This window comes from Sylvia atricapilla, chromosome 25 (genome assembly GCF_009819655.1).
Source record: "Sylvia atricapilla isolate bSylAtr1 chromosome 25, bSylAtr1.pri, whole genome shotgun sequence".
NCBI lineage: Eukaryota > Metazoa > Chordata > Aves > Passeriformes > Sylviidae > Sylvia > Sylvia atricapilla.
The window spans coordinates 5,596,335-5,613,860 of NC_089164.1; the positions used below are offsets into that span (position 1 = coordinate 5,596,335).

Sequence of the window (17,526 nt, forward strand, 5' to 3'; positions counted from 1 at the left end):
GCACAGCCTAGACTGGTGACAGTTTCAGAGATGGTGTCATTGCCTATGTGAGCTGCATTCTTGCCCCTGTTCATCTTATTCCTGGCTCTTGTCCCCTGCAGAGCCTTATTAGAGGATCTGGTTTGGGGTAATGCACAGACAACCCCGGGGACAGCCTTGGCTGACTGCTTAGCAAAGCCAGAGGCAGCACAACCCTCTTGGTTTCAATTACTCTCAGCCTAAGCAAAGCTCCCTACAGGTCTTCCTTGGGCAGCTTAATTCAGTCCCCAGTGTCTTGAGAGTCCTGTGTGTCATCACCGCTGTGTCCCCTCCTGCTCTCAGTGCCTGTCTCCTGTCTCCCTGTCTTTGGCACTCTGGAGCAGACTCTGGAGTTGTGACTAATGAAGTAACCAGTTGGTTCAGCTTGAGAGTCAGATTTGTCCTGTTGAAGTACAATACTTCAAATCTTGCCCAACTGTTTCCAGTTGTGCTTCTCATCTTACAGCTTGAGAGCCCTAAATGATTAATCAGACAACAGGATATTAGAAAAGAATGTCAGTTCTCTTCCTCAGACTTGATGGTTTCATTGCATTTGGTTTTCTGGCATAGGGAATAGGCAGTCAAAGACAGGTTAGTGTTATCTAGTTTCTCAAGAACATGTCTATGGGCACCAGGCAGTCTTTTGGTTAAAAGCAGAAGAATAATCAAGAAATGTGTCCCCCTGGTCAAGGATTGAATATTCTCTGGATAATTTGTCATCCTGACCCCCTACCATTGTCTAATTTCCAATTCAAATGTTAATTTCGACTGGCATTGTCAAGTTGTGATGTTCTGCAAGTGCCTTGCAGGATCAGAAAACTTCTTTTACCAATTTTGAGGTCTGGATTAGTCAATGCAATCTTGGTAAAATGTATGGATTTGTGGCCCTCTTTGCATTTCAGCTTCTCTGTACTCTTGGTGAATCTTGCTCCTTATTTTTTGTAAGATAATTGCTTTGGAAATCACATATGGTTGGGTTTAACTCCAGTTTTCATATTCTCTGTGAATCTAAAATAAAAAATACTTAATCGTGCTACTCTGACTTGAGTTGCCTCAGTCACCCAATGCTGAAGAAAGGTTTTCTTTTTCCTGAAGGAAAGCTCTGTCTTACTCCACTGTCAGATGCTCACTTGTGCATTATCTTCATTCTGTAATTAGTGGTAATAAGATAACTTTATATGTAATAAATTCCTGTCAAGTTTAAATCAAATCTAACTTGGTTTTGTGGAGTTGTGTGTTGCCAAACCAAGTGTGTGCAGTACATGTCAGAGATCTAAAAGATAAAACAGCTTTATAGTTATGTTTATAAATAACACTTAAGTTGCAGGCATTTTATCAAAGTAATAATAATATTTTTTAATTGATCATATTCCAGCTCTTCCTGAATGTTTGCAGCCAAGGAAATTGTCATGCATTGACACAGGTCATCTAGGGCAGTGGTGGAGTCACCATCCCTGGAAGTGTTTGAAAGCTGCGTGGATGTGGCTCTTGGGGACATGGGTTAGTGGTGAACGTGGTGGTGGGTTAAAAGTTGGACTCAATGATCTTAAAGGGTTTTTCCAGCTTTTATGGTTCCATGATTCTGTGGAGGCTTACAGTACAGGATAGCTCTTCAGTTCCAAAACGTAATTGATTTTGTGGTTCCATTATCTATTTTTGAGGCCCAGTGAAGTGTCCTAAGGGGTCGACAGTGGCGCTCACTGAACGTGTCTCACCATTCCTGGTGAGGACGCACCAAGTTCTGTGTTCTGGTGGGGCTGAGGAGGCTCTGGAGGCCACAGGGGCCTCTTCATGCTTCAGGATCCCCTGGTTTTTCACTGTCACAGAAACTTCTTTCCTTTTCCTGATCTTTTGATGGAACCCTTCTGTTTTGCAGGACTGGCAGCCTCCATTCGCATGCGATGTCGACAAGCTTCACTTCACCCCGAGGATCCAGAGGCTCAATGAACTGGAGGTAAACTGGAAAGCTGAGCAGTACTTCTGCTCCCAAATGTGTCTATGTGTTTTTGGGAGGTGATGTTTGCCAGAGTTGGCCATGAGCTGACAGCACTCTGGACCATGAACAGCAATTTTTAATTAGCACGGAAATTCATCTGTTTCAGAACCTAGTTAGAAACATTCCAGGCATAAAAGTAATGTTAATGCTCATTAAAGGAACATAATTTAGGCCTTTTCCACACATGTGCTTCTAAGTAGTTAAACTGTCCAGGGCCATAGATCTATGTCTGTGTTTTGCACTCATACAGCATCTTTCAAAAGGAAAAGAGATGAAACACTTTGGAGTGCTTTAAAAATAACCAGCCTTTTGGAAGAAACAATTGCAAAATCTGGATTCAGTTTGTGGAAATTTGCTGTTCACAAGCACTTTCATTCAGTTCTTCAATGAATTGACACTAAAGGGGAGTGTGAGGAGTCCTGGTTGGCTCGGTGCTGGTACCATTTGGGAGGATGGTGATGCTGTGCCTGATTATTCTCCTGATTCTTGGTTTTTAAAGCCCTGACATGGTCGTGTGAAGTGCTGGGGAAGGGCTCAGATGCTGGCTTGGAATGCTGAGAGAGGGATTTGTGTGACCACGAGCTGTTCAGAGCTCCCTGGAGTTTACAGACAAGCTAATCTGTACAGACATGGCCAGTTTTTACCTTAAGATTAGAAAATATGCTGAAAATGAAAGATGCAAAAATTTAAGTTACTGCTCTTACATAGCAGCAGTGCAGTGATTTTACTGTGCTAATTGCTGTGCAACCAGCCAGACTTTCCCTGCCTGTTTTGGTTGTGAGTGAGAAGGGATAGCAGAAAAAAACTTGGAAAACTATTTTTTGAAAAAAATACTAATTATTGGAAATAAACTAAATAGGAATAAACTATTGCAATAATTAATATAGTAAATGCAATGAATCCTGACTATGCAGCTGGGTTAGAGAGTTTTTAGCAGTAGTAACTTACTGTTTGGCTGTTCTCAGAAAGTACTTTTCTCAGTGCAGTAAAAGGTAACAAAAAGTGACTCAAGGAAAGATTACAGATGCCATCAATGATATCTGCATGGAATTTATTTTTCTTCAAATGATGAGAGGGAAAAATGCAAAATTACTCTTGCAGAGGGCAAAGCTGGGCATGCAGCTGTGGCTGCAGTGCTGTAAATCTTATACAAAACCTTCATCTGCTTTTAGCATGCAGTTCACTTGTTTGGTTGGTTGGTTTCAGGCCCAAACTCGTGTAAAGCTGAATTTTCTGGACCAGATTGCGAAGTTTTGGGAACTTCAAGGATGCACACTGAAAATTCCACACGTGGAGAGGAAGATCTTGGATTTATTTCAGCTTAACAGAGTAAGACCATTATGGAAAAACTATAAACTGAAAAGCTGCTGTGTTTACCTCAGTTCCTGGGATGATACCACAGCTGGTCAGGGGAGGTTTTGGGATATATCTAAGCTGGAAAAAGTGTTCCATTATTTAAGCTAACATAGCTAATGGGGCAGTTAGAGTAAGAATACATTATCAGGGAAAGACAGTAAGTAATACATTATCATGGACGATTTCCTGTGAGCTAGGAGTTCATCGTGAATTTACAGCTCTTCTTTAAAATTAGATTTAGGTATATTGGTCAAGAATAAACTTGGGCTTAATTGGAGAAGGTTCGTGAACAATGACAAAAGTGAGAGAAAACAGTTTTCCATTAGAAATATGGAAGAAAAGAAATCCAGGTACTTTTAGGAAAAAAACTTGTTAAACTTCTAGAGAAGTCAATGAATACTGGTAGTAAGAGATGGGATTCTCTGAAAGGATATATTCTTTCTCTTTTCTTTATGTTTAGGGCAGTTTTTATTGGGAGTTTTTGAGCTTACTTTATAGCACTTGTTCCAGTGAAAAGATCTGAATGTCCTGTGCTAGAAAGTTGTGTTGGGATACAAAGTGACAAACTGCAGGCAAATAAATTCTCTGAGTGACTGCACATGGAACATAGGTGCTGACTTCTTTGTAAAGTAATTCAGCAGATTTGTAATTCCTGAATAGGTTGTGTGTTACATATTTCAGTTATTGCCTTAAAAGAACTTCAGTGTCATGGGTGGTTTTTTAAATCTATATTTTTGTGATTTAAAATGTCAATTGGGATGTTGTCCTGCCTTCTTCCTCGCACACTGGTAATTTTACCATTAGATATGTTACCATTTTATTTTCACTTTTTAGCTAGTTGCAGAACAAGGAGGATTTGATGTTGTTTGCAAGGAGAGAAAATGGACCAAAATAGCCACGAGGATGGGCTTTGCTCCTGGCAAAGCCGTGGGCTCACACATCCGCGCGCATTACGAGCGAATTCTCTACCCCTACAACTTGTTCCAGTCAGGAGCAAGTCTCTTGGTAAGCTCTGCTGAAACCAGCTGCTCAGTTAATGTAGCAGCCAGTCTGGGAGTGTTCTTTTGATTTCTGGAATGTTTGTGAAGCTGTATTTCATGCTTGGTGTCATGCAGGTGACCAGATGTCACGGTCAGCAGTTCAGGAAGCCATGGGCAGATTTTTCATTAGAAGTTGAGTTTTAGCAATAGTCCTCCAGGTAACCCCTGACTCCTGCTTTGAACAGTGTCTGTTGGCAATTTCTCTGTGCAGTTTACAGAAGCCTCGTGATAAGGGACGTTCCTGTAATGATTTCTGTAATATTCATGGAACATTCCAGATCCATCTCTATGCCACAAGTGCTGTGGGCCTGTGTCATGTGCCTAGAGTGACTGAGGGACTGTGCCAAGCCAGGCAGTGTTGTGGCACATTCATAAGGGGACAAGTTGCAGAATACTTCCTGGCTGCTCTATTGATGTTAACAGCGTGACTTGGGATTTTTTCCAAGATTAAATCTTCATCCTTCCTAGTCATCAATCTTTGATTTGGCCATTAAACCAAAATTCAGGGTTCACTGAGAGTGGAGGCCACATAATCTCTAATGAGGAATAGGTCTGTTCTTTTAGAGCAGCAGTCATTTATTTGGAAAACCAGAATTGGTTGCAGTTGCCAACATCCATGTTTATTTCTTTGAAATGCTCTTTCCGTGATGATCTTTCAAAGACAGGAGTGCTGACCTTTTTTAAGCAATAAGTGCCCTAATCCTGTTACAAGCAATGTCTCTGTATACAGAAATCAACGCAGGCCTTTACACAAAGCTACCAAAATGAGTAAGGAATTTGATGTAAGTCCAGAGCAGTTAGAATTAGACTTTTTATTTAGGCAGAGACAATCACTTCTCAGTGAAGAACAGCTAAATTCTGCTGGCCCTTCAGAAAAAGGGGTCTTTTGCAAACAGTATAAGAACAAAATAGAGTTGAAGATAAAAATCTTCATGCTAAGGAAACTGCTGGATCAAAAATATTTTGGCTTGTCTCAAACATTCGTGTTAAGTAATGGAAAGCAGCACCATTTTCTAAAGGCGTTTAATTGAAAACTTGGCATTTGTATTAGGTCTGAAAACTGTCATTTCTGTTCAGAGTTTTTATTGAGCTTGTGTGTTTGTTACACCTGTCTTTGCTGCTATATTTTTGAGGTGCCATTGCACAGGGAAAGATCTAATTAAAAGCTGTAAAACAGTGAATGTGGTACCATAGTATCCTGGGAATGGAAATTTCCTGAGAGCATCAGTCACACAGTGAATACTCGCTTCATGGTTTGCTCTTTTAGAAAAGGAAAAACCTCCTTAGATGAGGACTTGCTTAATTTTAAATGACTTTTCAAGCTCTGTCTTGCAATGGGCACTGGATATCTGTCCAAACTGATGTGGAGGCAATTCTAGACAAGTGATGCATGTAAGGTAAACTTATTTTCGTAGCTCCTCCTCTCCCCAGGCAGTTAAAATATTCCTGTCCTATATGTGGCAGACACAGATTTTTTTAATGACCTGAGAGAATCCACAGAAATAAGTTGGGTTTACCTGACTTTTCACTCTAATTTGATTTTTTTCTGACAGTGTTGTCTTTCAAGTGAGTTTGGTCTACAGTACATTTTTTGAGTATCATCTCAAATGAGATTCTTTTTGGTTTCCTTTCACATATTCTTATTGAATGGTGCATACTCAGATGCTTCTTATGTCTGTTACTGTGTGTCTGTTCATTGTTTTCTTGGGAGTCTAAGCACCTGAGCTGTGTTTTTGGAGAAGCTGTGGCTGTTCAATGTGACAGCTGTCAGTTGGAGATGTGCTTCCTCCTTCCTTCAGCCTGTTGAGAGAAGCTCTTCACTCAGCTTTGACGATCATCCAGACAAGATTCCTGCTTGTATTCACTTGAGTCTTTTGATATTTTTTCTTTATTTGGTAATACTTGAAATATTCATTGCCTTCTTTCCTGCAAAAGCCAAAAATACAAAATTATGTTGTTTCCATGGACTGTGCCATAACTGTAATCTCATCTAGATCTGTGTATAGCATTAACTATTTGTGTGGCTTCAATACACATTGAACTGGCTTCAGGAGTTATTTTGACAGATACTCCAGCTGGAGATATTTCTATCTACATGCTGAAATAGTGAAACTCTCTGGAGCTCTTCAGAAGGGAATAGAGTGGAATAGCATGTTTTCACTAGAGCTCATGTTGAGTCCAACAGCAAAAATTGCTTAAACCGGTATTATTTTCTAATACCCAAAGCAGCTCTCCACAGAGGGTATTTATTTTCCTCTTATTTTGAAATTGGACTACATAGGCCTCAGGTGTCTCTAGAGTAGTTGCAGTGAACCTGTTGGTACTGGCTCCTGCCACCTGTACCTCTCATTCCCAGCTGTAGTGACAGTGTGTCATCCCAGAGAGTCACACGGAATGCCCGGAGGGAAAAGTGTCCCCTGCATGAACTGAGGCATCCAGAATCTTCTGTCAGTGCATTTTCTGTGCTGCATTGCCCAGATGTGACGTCGCTCTGATTTTTTAGCCTTCTGGTGTTTACATTTTCTTCTGGAGTTCTCATGTATTGTAACATAAACAAAGTGATGTTTTCAAATTCCTTTCTAGAGGAAGAGCAACTGATAGGCATCTAGCTTGACCAGTGGGGTCGGCGAGGTGGCAACCTCATCCTCCAATCCCTGATCCAACTCCAAACACTATATAAATCAAAATCCCAGAATAAACTTCCTTGTTTTTCTCTCTGACACTGACTGTCCTTCTTTTCCTGTCCTCTAGCAACAATGTTTCATGATTTAAAGTGCAGCTACATTTTGGGGGCTTCGAGGTGGTCTTACTTCTGTTTTTCACTGAATCCAGCTGACTCAGCAGTTGTGCATCTGGTCTCTTTTCCAAACTAAGGCTTTAGTGACCTTAGTGGGATTCATATTTCCAATGATTTATGTGTGCGTACCTCTGATAAAGATGTTTCAGTGTAAGATGGTTCTCTGGCACCTTCATGGTGAAAAGAAAAATGAGCACCTCTGGAGTTTGGTGGGTTTTACCCACCATGTGTAGCAGGGGTAAACCAGTTGTGATCTACAAGTACAGGGAGCCTGACTGATTGGCTTTTGTGTAATACTAATACATGTCTAAACCTTGAGGGCATGAATTGTCTCCCTTTTCCCCCTCAGTCTTTTGACCGCCTGAAGGCCTTGTGACCATCCCTGCTTTGTCCTTTGTCTGCCAAAGGAGCTGCTCCTTTGTGGCTTCAGCTGAAGGGCTTTGACTTGCTCTCTGCCACTGCTGAGGGTTCAAGGATCATGTGTGCAACCATCTTGTTGGAATATAATGAGATCATAGTCAAAGTGTTCTGGGGAATGGCTGATAGAAGCTCAACCTCACCAAAGCCTGGCTGGGAAGGGGGAAGGTCTGGAGAGATGGCAGCTGTGTCCTTGGTTGGAGACAGTTGATCATCAGCCTACGAATAAAGGAGGTACAGAGGAATCCTCATCCTTAGAAATTAACAATTCTAGGTGTTCTCTTGGCACAGATGTGGTTGTGAATTAATAGCCATTCCTTACCACTGCCTTTGCCTCAGATTAGAGAGGCACTGGGAAATGTTTGTGCTTGAATAGGTGGTGAAACATCATTATTTAGGAAAAGTCTTCTGGTGTTTTTCAAGGAACAGCGAGTGCCCTTTTTTTATAGAGTTTGGGTCTTTTTTGTTTGGTTGGTTTTTTTGATTGTTTGGGGGTGGGAGTTTTGTTGATTTTCTGGGGGTTTGAGGGTTTTTTTGTTGTTGAGAGTTTGGTTTTCTTTTTTGTTTTGGTTGTTTTTTGGGGAGTTGTTCTAGTTTCTGGGCTTTTTTACGTTTGTTTGGTTTTTTGGTTGTTTTGGGTTTGCATGTGTTTTTGTTTGTTTGGGGGCTTTTCTTGTTTTGGGTTTATTTGGGCACTGCGCTGAAGTGAGGCACAATCTGTTGGTTTTCAAGGTTTTCTTACACTTTTGTTTAGGAAAAGCTGTTTGCCTTCTAGATCTTTGTTTTCAAGGATCCTATGTCCTTTATTATCTGAAGCAGTAGAAACTCCTTTTATTTTTTCTGATAATTTTGGTTTTCACATGAGGAAATGATTCAAGGGCCCAGATTTTAAAGAAGTTCTTTTCTGTTCTCTCATTTTCAACCTATTCCTACTAATTTGTTCTTTCTGCTTGTCCGTTTTCTGTTCTGAGACATTGGGGGTTTTGCTGTCTTCCACTGAGGTTGATGTCACATCATCTTCTTTCATCTTTGGTAGATGCCTCATCTGTGGGAACATTTAAGGCCAGGTTAGATGGGTCTCAACCTCGTTTAGTGGAAGGTGCTTAGAGGAACGTGGTCTTTGAGGTCCCTTCCAACCCAAACTCTTCTGTGATTCTGGATCCAGTAGGGGCTTTAAAGGGACCAGGCTCTTGTGAAGAGGCAACTGCAGTGCTCTGTAGCTCCAGACCTTACCTTTGAGTATCATTCAGGACTTAGTGTTCATGTGCATGAGCTGCAAAGTTGAGTGGTACTGTGTATTTAATGCTGAAATAAAGTCAGCTATTTGCTTTCAGAATATAAATCTAGGGTTTACAAAGTCTGAGACTGAAGGCAGTCTGAAAGCAAACAGCAGTTCTAGAGGTTTCTTTGGTGAGTGTTGCAGGCTGTCTGTGGGTGATGGTTAATGACATCCTGCTGCTCTTCACTGATACTGTTTTTTGTTAGACGCATATTATTTCAGCATAGACTTTTCTTCTTAAATTACACTTTTTTCTCCTTTTCAGTCCCCCCTTCTGGCTGTCATTTGTTTCTGAAAGTCTGTTTTCTGTGCTGTCTGTAGACCATCATCATCCTTACACCACTGCAGTGGTTCTCTCTGTCCTTCACTGCTCTCTCTTGCTGAGAAAATGCTTGTGATGGGAACAGACTAACAGAACTGGGGAAATGTGGATCCAGCAATTTCATGAATTACTTCCTGACAACATGATATTTTTTCTTTCTGTAGGATTTGTTGTTTACTCATTAAAAACTGTTACATTTTGTCTGCTGTTACTGAGTGTTGTGTGGCTTGACAAACAGGGAATTGTCATTAATTATTCTGTTTCTTGCCAGAGGTATGCACAGCTTTCAGCAATTAAATGTGTTCATTCAGCAGCTTGAAAGAACTAAAACTGTTCTTGCATCTTTTCCCTTTTGCCCTTAATTCAAACAGCAGTTGTCCTCTCCAAAACATGTAAGGAAGGGAGCTCCTGCAATGTGTGTAGTACAGAGGTGTATTACAGTTAGGACAAGGATGTTTGATAGGTTGTAATTTACTTTTATATTGCTCTGTATGTTGGCATCACAGCCACTCAACCTTAGGACATTCAGTAGTTCCAGAGTGCTGGTGACCCACCAGCAAAGTCTGCAAAGGCCCATCTGCCAGAAGAGTTGGGCTTGGTATTCCACACAAAGAAATGTTTGGTGCTCATTAACACTGAAAGGATTATTTCAGCTTTACTTAAGATCCATTATTATGGCTATTGCAGCTGTTAAACTGCTAAGAGAAGGTGACGCTGTGTGAGGATTCCTATCTTCTTTTCTTCATGTTGGAGCCGGGATTAATGCATGGGATGCAGTTTTCATGTTCAGACTCAGATGTTTATTGATTCTTATCTATAGCACAGTCTCACAAGTTGTGAGTTCTAGTTAACAAGATAGGAAATGGCTCTAACTCTTTCCAAGGTCTTTTAAGCGATAATGACCCAATAACGAGATGACACGTATGTTATTTATACTTTTAACCCAATAATTGACCACACAAGGTCTGCAATGTGGACCCTTTCACCCAATAAGAAAAAAACACCCAAAACCATGAAGAAGAAGGAAGAGGGTGAAGAAGGACTTAGACAATGCCCCAAATCCTCCATATTGCTTCACATATATCACTATATACCAAAATCTTAAAACCTAAGTTTCCAGAATTCCAACTATGTTGTCCCTTGTTTGGATAGGTAATGTTACCGTTGTCATACATACTGTTTATTAACTCAGCACAGGAATTACCAGGACCCTGTCTATGTTCTATCCATGAGCCAGGCAATTGTCAAGGGGAGGCAGAAATGAAGTAATCAAATTGTCTCTGTAGTGCTTGCAGAAGCCAGATCTGAGCAGTGACACGAAGGACAAGGAGTACAAGCCCCACGACATCCCGCAGCGGCAGTCGGTGCCGCCGTCGGAGAGCTGCCCGCCCGCCCGCCGCGCCAAGCGCCTGACGCCTGAGGTGAGCCTGGCCAGGGCAGCAGGAGCCTGGGCAGATCTCTGTGTGTGTGTGTGTGTAGGAACAGCTGCTTCCCTCTGCCAGGGGTGCCGAAACATTTATAAATACCTGAAGCGTAAAGAAGGGGTAAGAATTGTCTGATACTTCACCAAGTGTGTTACTGCGGTTTGGAGTTCTGGGAGGCTCTGCTATGGAAGCTCTTGGTGAGAGTGTACAGTAGGGTTATGCTTTCAGCATGATGGAGATGCTGTGGGGTTTTTAGGTCAAAAAACGGGTGGCAAATCCTGGAAACAAAACAGCTTTGATCTGTTGTTTCTCAGTCAGTGAGCCGCACTTATTCTTTAAATGTATACCAGGAAGTTTCTGTACATCTCTCATGAGTTGAAGCCACCTATTAGAGCAGGGTAGGTTTTGATTATAACATTAGCGTTGTTATAATTAATTTTTCCCTCTTGAGGTCTATCAATTTGTGCTAATTTACCCTTGGAATATAAGGAAAAAATGTATACCATCAAGTCACTGTGGTTTTGTACAATCTTACATGTCCTTAAGAAACAATATTTATTTGGGTAAGCATGAAAGGTATTGGTTATATCTCAGTATCTTCTGTGAAGACATATTTTAGGACATCATGTGTCTCCTTTGTTGCTGGAAAACAGTAATACCTTGGCTCCAGCCTTTCCAGCCTGATGATCCTATCTCCAGAGAGTTCCTATTTCTTTTGTTTGAGCAGATGAAGGGTAGGGGAGGATATTCCCAGGAGAGGATCTGATTAGTGGTGACATCACGAGTTAGGAAGGTCACAGTTTGTTTCAGACTCTTATTAACTCCCATTGTTCTGGTCTTGGTCTTTATTAGTACCAATAGTAGGCTTAGCTCTTGCAAATTCTGCCTGTAATTATGCTTGGTTAATGAGGTACAATTAAGGGTTTCTACAGCTTTTCAATTTAAATACCTGGTTAAAGTGGATTTATAATTCTGAGCTTCAGTAAAACTTCAGTAGTTTGAGCTGAAACTTTCCATTTGAAGTGTCTGCCTGTGGTTGAAGGATACTTGTTCTCATGGATCCCTTAAGAGTTGACAGCAGGACAAATACACACTAAAATTTCAGCTGTTTCTCTGGCAGTGGTGTCAGAGAGCACATTTTTGTCATTTTGGGGGAAACCAACTCCTCATCCTTAGCCAAAAGGCAAGGCTGCCCTCTCATCTCTTGCCTCAAGCACCACTGATGTTAAATACCTCCTTTTTATTTTTTTTTTAAAGAAAATCTATTTTTTGGAAAGAAAATCCATAATTAAGATCATAACTGTAACATACAGTGCTAAGGCTGAATTGAGCAATGGGGACTGGCTGGCTTGGCCAGGAGCTGTAGTGTTTTATGACAGTAATTTCCCAAAGTTAAGATCTGTTAATATGAATTTTGCTGCTCCCTGTCAGTGGAGTCAGAGAAGTGATTAAATGCATTTTATTCAACATTGGAGCTCCAAGCAGCTGGAATTTGCACTGACCTGGTTGCAAAAGGGTAATGTTTGGTTCCCATCTCAATTTTTGCTCTAATGAGATATACAACAATTTGTCAATGTCTTAAACTGTGAGTCTTAAATTCATTCTCATGTTTGCCAGTTTGATGTTTCCTGCATTTCAAAGGCTGACCAGAAACATTTAGAAGAAGTGGACCACAGGGAAGTACTGGAAATTATTGTGGCCCATAGGATAAGTATTAGTTTGCAGTTGTGAGACACATGCAGTTTTACCCTGCCCTTTTCCTACCTGGTGAGTAAACAATCAGCAGAAAATGTTCATGAGAAAGGAAAAGGGCAATGACTGTCTAGGCTGGGTTTGAAATGCAGAGGCTTTAGGTGCTTGATGTAGAGCAGTTCAGTGTGAAAGACCACAACGATGCAGGGGAGGTGAAAGTGAGATGACTTGATGTGATAAAAGGCTCAGGCCAAACCAAGAACTGCTCTTGTGAAGATCAGTACCAGCTGAAGCACAAAAGGCATGGCTCAGAGGAGCTGAAGGTGCAGAAGTTGGGGGGGTCTGTCCCTGCACTTGAGGTTCAGGGCATGCTGCCCCTGAGGCAGAACTGCTGCACACAATGAACAACTTCTGTTGGTGCATATCTTAAGCAATGGGACCTCTGCCTGGTCTGATGAAGATATTTGTGCAAAGAGAACAAGAAAAGTTATTAGGAAATAATGTCAAAACCAGCTCTGTAAAAGTCAAAATTAAACAAACTATACCTACAAAAAGCACTAGACTGAACAACAGTTCCCACTCCTTGGAGTATCTGGGGCTGTGTCCAGTCCTTCTTTAGACCTGGGCTACACATCCCATCTTCTGGGCTTCAGAGAGTGCCTGAGAGTGACTGCCTTGTTGCATGACCTCATTTCCTTAAAAAATGGTGTTGGAGAAGCCTCTTGTAACACTGAAGGGTTTGGGAATTGTTCTCCCACCATCCCAAAACTTCAGGGAAGAAATGTAAGAATTAAGTGCAAGAGCATTATTCTGTGTTGAAAGTTCCAAGATACACCAACAAAGGTCCCTGCTTTGGAGGCTGGAGCATATTCTGCTCCTCAAGAGTACAAGAAAATCTGTGAAAGCACTGAGTTCCTTGTTCTTTGCTTCCTAATGGGTCCCACTGAAAGCAAACTTGAATCCTGGTATCATTATTGGCATGGGCATTTTGGAGGATTTGCTTTTGAATCTTCTATGTTGTTCTCTGCATTATTTCTGTCTAAACTACTTGTAAATAGTTGAAGACAAGTATTTCAGAACTCCAGGTGTCTCTTTAGATTTAGGGGTTTGTAAGTATCAAATGGTTCTGAGTTTAATTGAAGTCCTCAGAGTTCTCTCTGACTCTCACCTCTCTGCCTTTTTCCTGGAATGAGGCAAGTTACAAGTCTCAAGCCCTCCTGGTATCTCAGTGAAGTGTTTGTGTCCCACCCCAAGGAGTCATGAAATGGTTTGCATTGGAAGGGACCTTAGAAAACATTTAGTTGGGACTGACAGAGCCAGTCTTTTCCCACAGCCAGATTCCAAACTCACCTCTCTGTGCTTGGGCGAGCAGCCAGCTCAGCTGGCAGTGAGCATCTTCCCAAACACAAGGGGCAAACCAGAGTCTTCCAGCTAAGGACATTACTGAGGCGTTTTTCCTTGTTTTTTTTTTTGTTTTTTTTTTTTTTTTTTTCTTTTTTAAAGGCAACCAATGTTAAAACTGAGACTGACCCTCCAGAAGCCAGAACTCACAATCTGAGACGGAGAATGGGCTGTGCCCCTCCAAAGAGTGAAAGTGGTGAGTGAAACACAGCGTGAATGCAGTTTCTGTTACTTTGCACAATTATGTTTTAAGACTAAAGCCAAAATCAGCAGTTGGAACTATTCCAAGTATTTTATAAAAACCTCAATTTCCAGTTAATTCTAAATTTGAATTTTTTGATAAAAAGTTCTTTTATTGGTTTGAAGTATTTGTATTCTTTTTTCTTGTAAGTGGTGGAGTTTTCTTGAAGATGATATTTTTATTTGAAAAAGACTTACACTTTTTCAAATTTGAGTGGCTCTTCTGGAACAATCAGAAATGAGACTGGAGCCATGTTTTTGGTTTGTATTTTAAATAACATCAGTCCATAAGCTTTAAATAGAATAAACTCTTCTAAGAATGTATCAGATATCAGATATTTTTAGGAAAGAATTGGGACTTGAAGTCAGGAAATTAAGCTCGTGAAGTAATAGATAGTATGTGTTGAGTTCAGTGCTTTCACATGATAAAGTTCCCATAATATGAATAAATTGCTGCTATCAGCAGTCCTGAGTCTGTTCCATCCTTAAGAAATAATTATTTGAGACTGAGAAACAATATTTAATGCCATCAAACAGAAGAATAAGTTTGCTGATAAATAATTTAGCCAAGTAAATACAGGAACCATTTACAACTACTCAATAACTGAAATTACCTGAGCAATTTGTCAGTCTCATTTGTTCATTCAAAATCTTTTTTTCACTAATTTGTTTAGATTACGGTGTTTTGTAATTTGATTTTTTTTCTTCAAGGAGTCTCTAGATACTAGCCTCTCTCCCTCAAGAGTAGAAGGAGAAAGCTCCTGACAACATTCTTTAACACCACATGGAAGGAAAACTTAAGCTTATAAACCTGCTCATAATTTAATTAAAATTAATTGAAATGGCATATAAAGTACTGAAAAACTGTGGGCTGTGATAGCCAATGCTGGTTCATAGTTGTGTGCTGGGGTTTTTGGATAATACTGGCTTCTGGGGGCATTGCAGGAGTTCAAGTCTTGCCCTACACTGACTGAAGCAAGTGTAGGGGAGAAAACAATTCACCAAATACCTTGGTATGATGCAGTCTAACAAGCAATAAATAAAACAAATAATTACAAAGAAGCAGTGAAACATTTTGTAATACTGTGTTGTTTGGGGTTTGTTTTTGTTGGTTTTTTTTTTTTTTGCCCAGACAAAGAAATGCGCAGTGTGGTGAAACTCCCTGAGAAGAAAGAACTTTCTGGGGACCCAGAGAAGGACAAATCCAAAGTCAGATCTAAAAAACCCACCAATGCTGTGAGTACCCCCTGCCTTCCTGCAGCTGCATGTTTTGCAGAGGTTTCTGGATTTCTCTGTGTAGTAAAACCTGCTGTCACTTTGTCACGTGACAGACTTTCATCTTCTTCTTGGAGGTCCAGGCTGAAGCACAGCAGAGTTTGTGCCTGCTGGAATATCAACACTGCCAAAGCTTCCTGCCTCACAAAGCTGGGAATGATAGGGTGGTTAAGTTTCACTATCTATAACTGAAGTAACTTATTTTCTGTCTCCAAAGTACAGTCTCAAATAAGCATTTTGAAAGCATAGTCCAGTGGAAGTGGTTCTTGTGTTAGCTGATCACTCCCCACTGCTTTGTAACCTCAGGGGAGCTCCCTGCAGGCTGTGACACATGGCACTTCACAGACCTGCCCCTAATTCCACAATTTCAGCACTAAATTGGAAGCTTTGTTCAAATGCATCTTAAAAAACCAACCCTGTTCCTGCTCTAGCTCTCCACACACCACCAATTATCCCCCAAAAACCCCACCTGAAGGCAGAGGCAGTTGCCTCTTTTGAGAAGATAATACTGAGATTCTTTCTGCCCATGCCACGAGTTGGGTCCCGCCTAAAACCAAACATGTTCTCATTCAATCCAGCCCTGTAGCTGGTGCCTGAGAATGAAGAGTGCAAATACCAGAAGCCTGACACCCTCACCCCCCAAATGAGAAAAGCTTGTGGGGAGGGGCAGGAGATGCTGCTGCTTTTTTTAACAACATAAGGCAAGAGGTTCTGCCTGTCCTCACGACTTTCTTCTGTGTTTGGGAAGAGCCTTCCAGGCTATTGCTGGTGAGAGTTGAGTGTAGGACAAGCAGCAGATCCATCCCAGGTTGGAGTGCCTGTGCCTGTTCCTTGGGGCTTGGGAGCTGCTCTGTCAGAATTAAGAACTGCCCCCCTACCCAAAGCTCTACTGGGAGGTTGGTGCCTTCTCTGGGGAAAATAAGGAACACCCCTAGCAACAAGGAACTCCTTTCTCTCCAGACTTCTGTCTTCCACTGCAATTGGTCTCAGAGGGAATGAAACACCTGAAGCTGCACTTGGAAAAAGGCTTTGTGAGCCCCCAGCAAGTGTCTGGTTATTCCTGCCCAGCCCCAGGTGTTGGGTTATACCTGCCAAGGCCACACTGCTGCTGATGTGAACTATCCTGGCACTCAGTCAAATCTTCTGGCATTTAGGGGTGAAAAAATGCATGGAAGGGCTTGCAGCTCTTAAAGGTTTTTGTTCAATTACAGAGGGAGGTATTTAAACTTCTAAAAGAATATTCAGGGTGTGTTTGTCTCATTTCCATTGCAGAGATAGAGTAAGAGTAATCTTTGGGAAGTGTCATAGATGGGAGTTAGCAAACTGCTTTCACCCTGGGTTACTTCCAGCGCTCCCATTCCTACTGTGGGATTTTGTGTTGCAGGTGGATTTGTATGTGTGTCTCCTGTGTGGCAGTGGGAATGATGAGGACCGACTCCTGCTGTGTGACGGCTGTGATGACAGTTACCACACCTTCTGTTTAATTCCACCCCTCCATGATGTTCCCAAAGGGGACTGGAGGTGTCCCCAGTGTCTGGCTCAGGTAATTTGATAAATCACTGCAGTTAGGCCAAAGGCTGATTTGTATTTTTTAACTGATCACAGGATTAGAAAATACAATTTGTTGTTATTTAAGGTTGTGCAAACAAGGTACTAGAGGTAAAGCTAAAATGAAGACTGGGAATGCTTTATATTGCAAAGCTGACACTTATTGTTTTGAGCCAAAAATTGGTCTGCCTTTGAAGAACATTTTGCATTTTGACTGACACCTTTTCTCTGTACTCAAAATCGGAGTCTCAGTAGGTACTTCAGTGTGGTGGCTTATGGATCTTATCCTGCTTAGCTCTACTAGAGTAAGGAGAAATTAGGCATATTAATTCATTAATGTTTATGCAGATTTATAAATAAATATTGTGATTTGGTGAATCAAGCAGAGTTTCTTCATCTGACTTTGCCCTTTGGGAGTGTTTTCATTTCAGTGATGTCCTTCTTTCTTAGTGCTCAGAAGCTGTTACAGGAGCCCATTTGTGTAACTCTGAGCGCAGTGCTGTGTTAATGTGCTATAGAAACAATTACCTTTCCACTTGCAGGAGTGTAACAAGCCTCAAGAAGCCTTTGGGTTTGAACAAGCAGCACGAGACTACACTCTCCGCACGTTTGGGGAAATGGCTGATGCCTTCAAGTCAGACTATTTTAACATGCCAGTACACGTATGTTCCTGCTTTGTACTCATGTTGTGTAGAGTTCATTTTGTGTGGTTAGCTAAAAT

The 17,526-nt window shown here is 41.3% G+C and overlaps 1 protein-coding gene across 1 annotated transcript in view; it reads left to right on the top strand.

The window, feature by feature from the left end:
* KDM5B (lysine demethylase 5B) overlaps window positions 1–17,526 on the top strand; it is a 56,406-nt gene that overhangs the window by 11,028 nt on the left and 27,852 nt on the right. Inside the window, exons 2-9 of the mRNA XM_066335691.1 lie at window positions 1,895–1,972; window positions 3,221–3,343; window positions 4,205–4,375; window positions 10,512–10,646; window positions 13,845–13,938; window positions 15,115–15,218; window positions 16,642–16,800; window positions 17,348–17,467. Coding sequence (XP_066191788.1) covers window positions 1,895–1,972; window positions 3,221–3,343; window positions 4,205–4,375; window positions 10,512–10,646; window positions 13,845–13,938; window positions 15,115–15,218; window positions 16,642–16,800; window positions 17,348–17,467 — 984 coding nt within the window. The remainder of the gene's footprint in view (window positions 1–1,894; window positions 1,973–3,220; window positions 3,344–4,204; window positions 4,376–10,511; window positions 10,647–13,844; window positions 13,939–15,114; window positions 15,219–16,641; window positions 16,801–17,347; window positions 17,468–17,526) is intronic.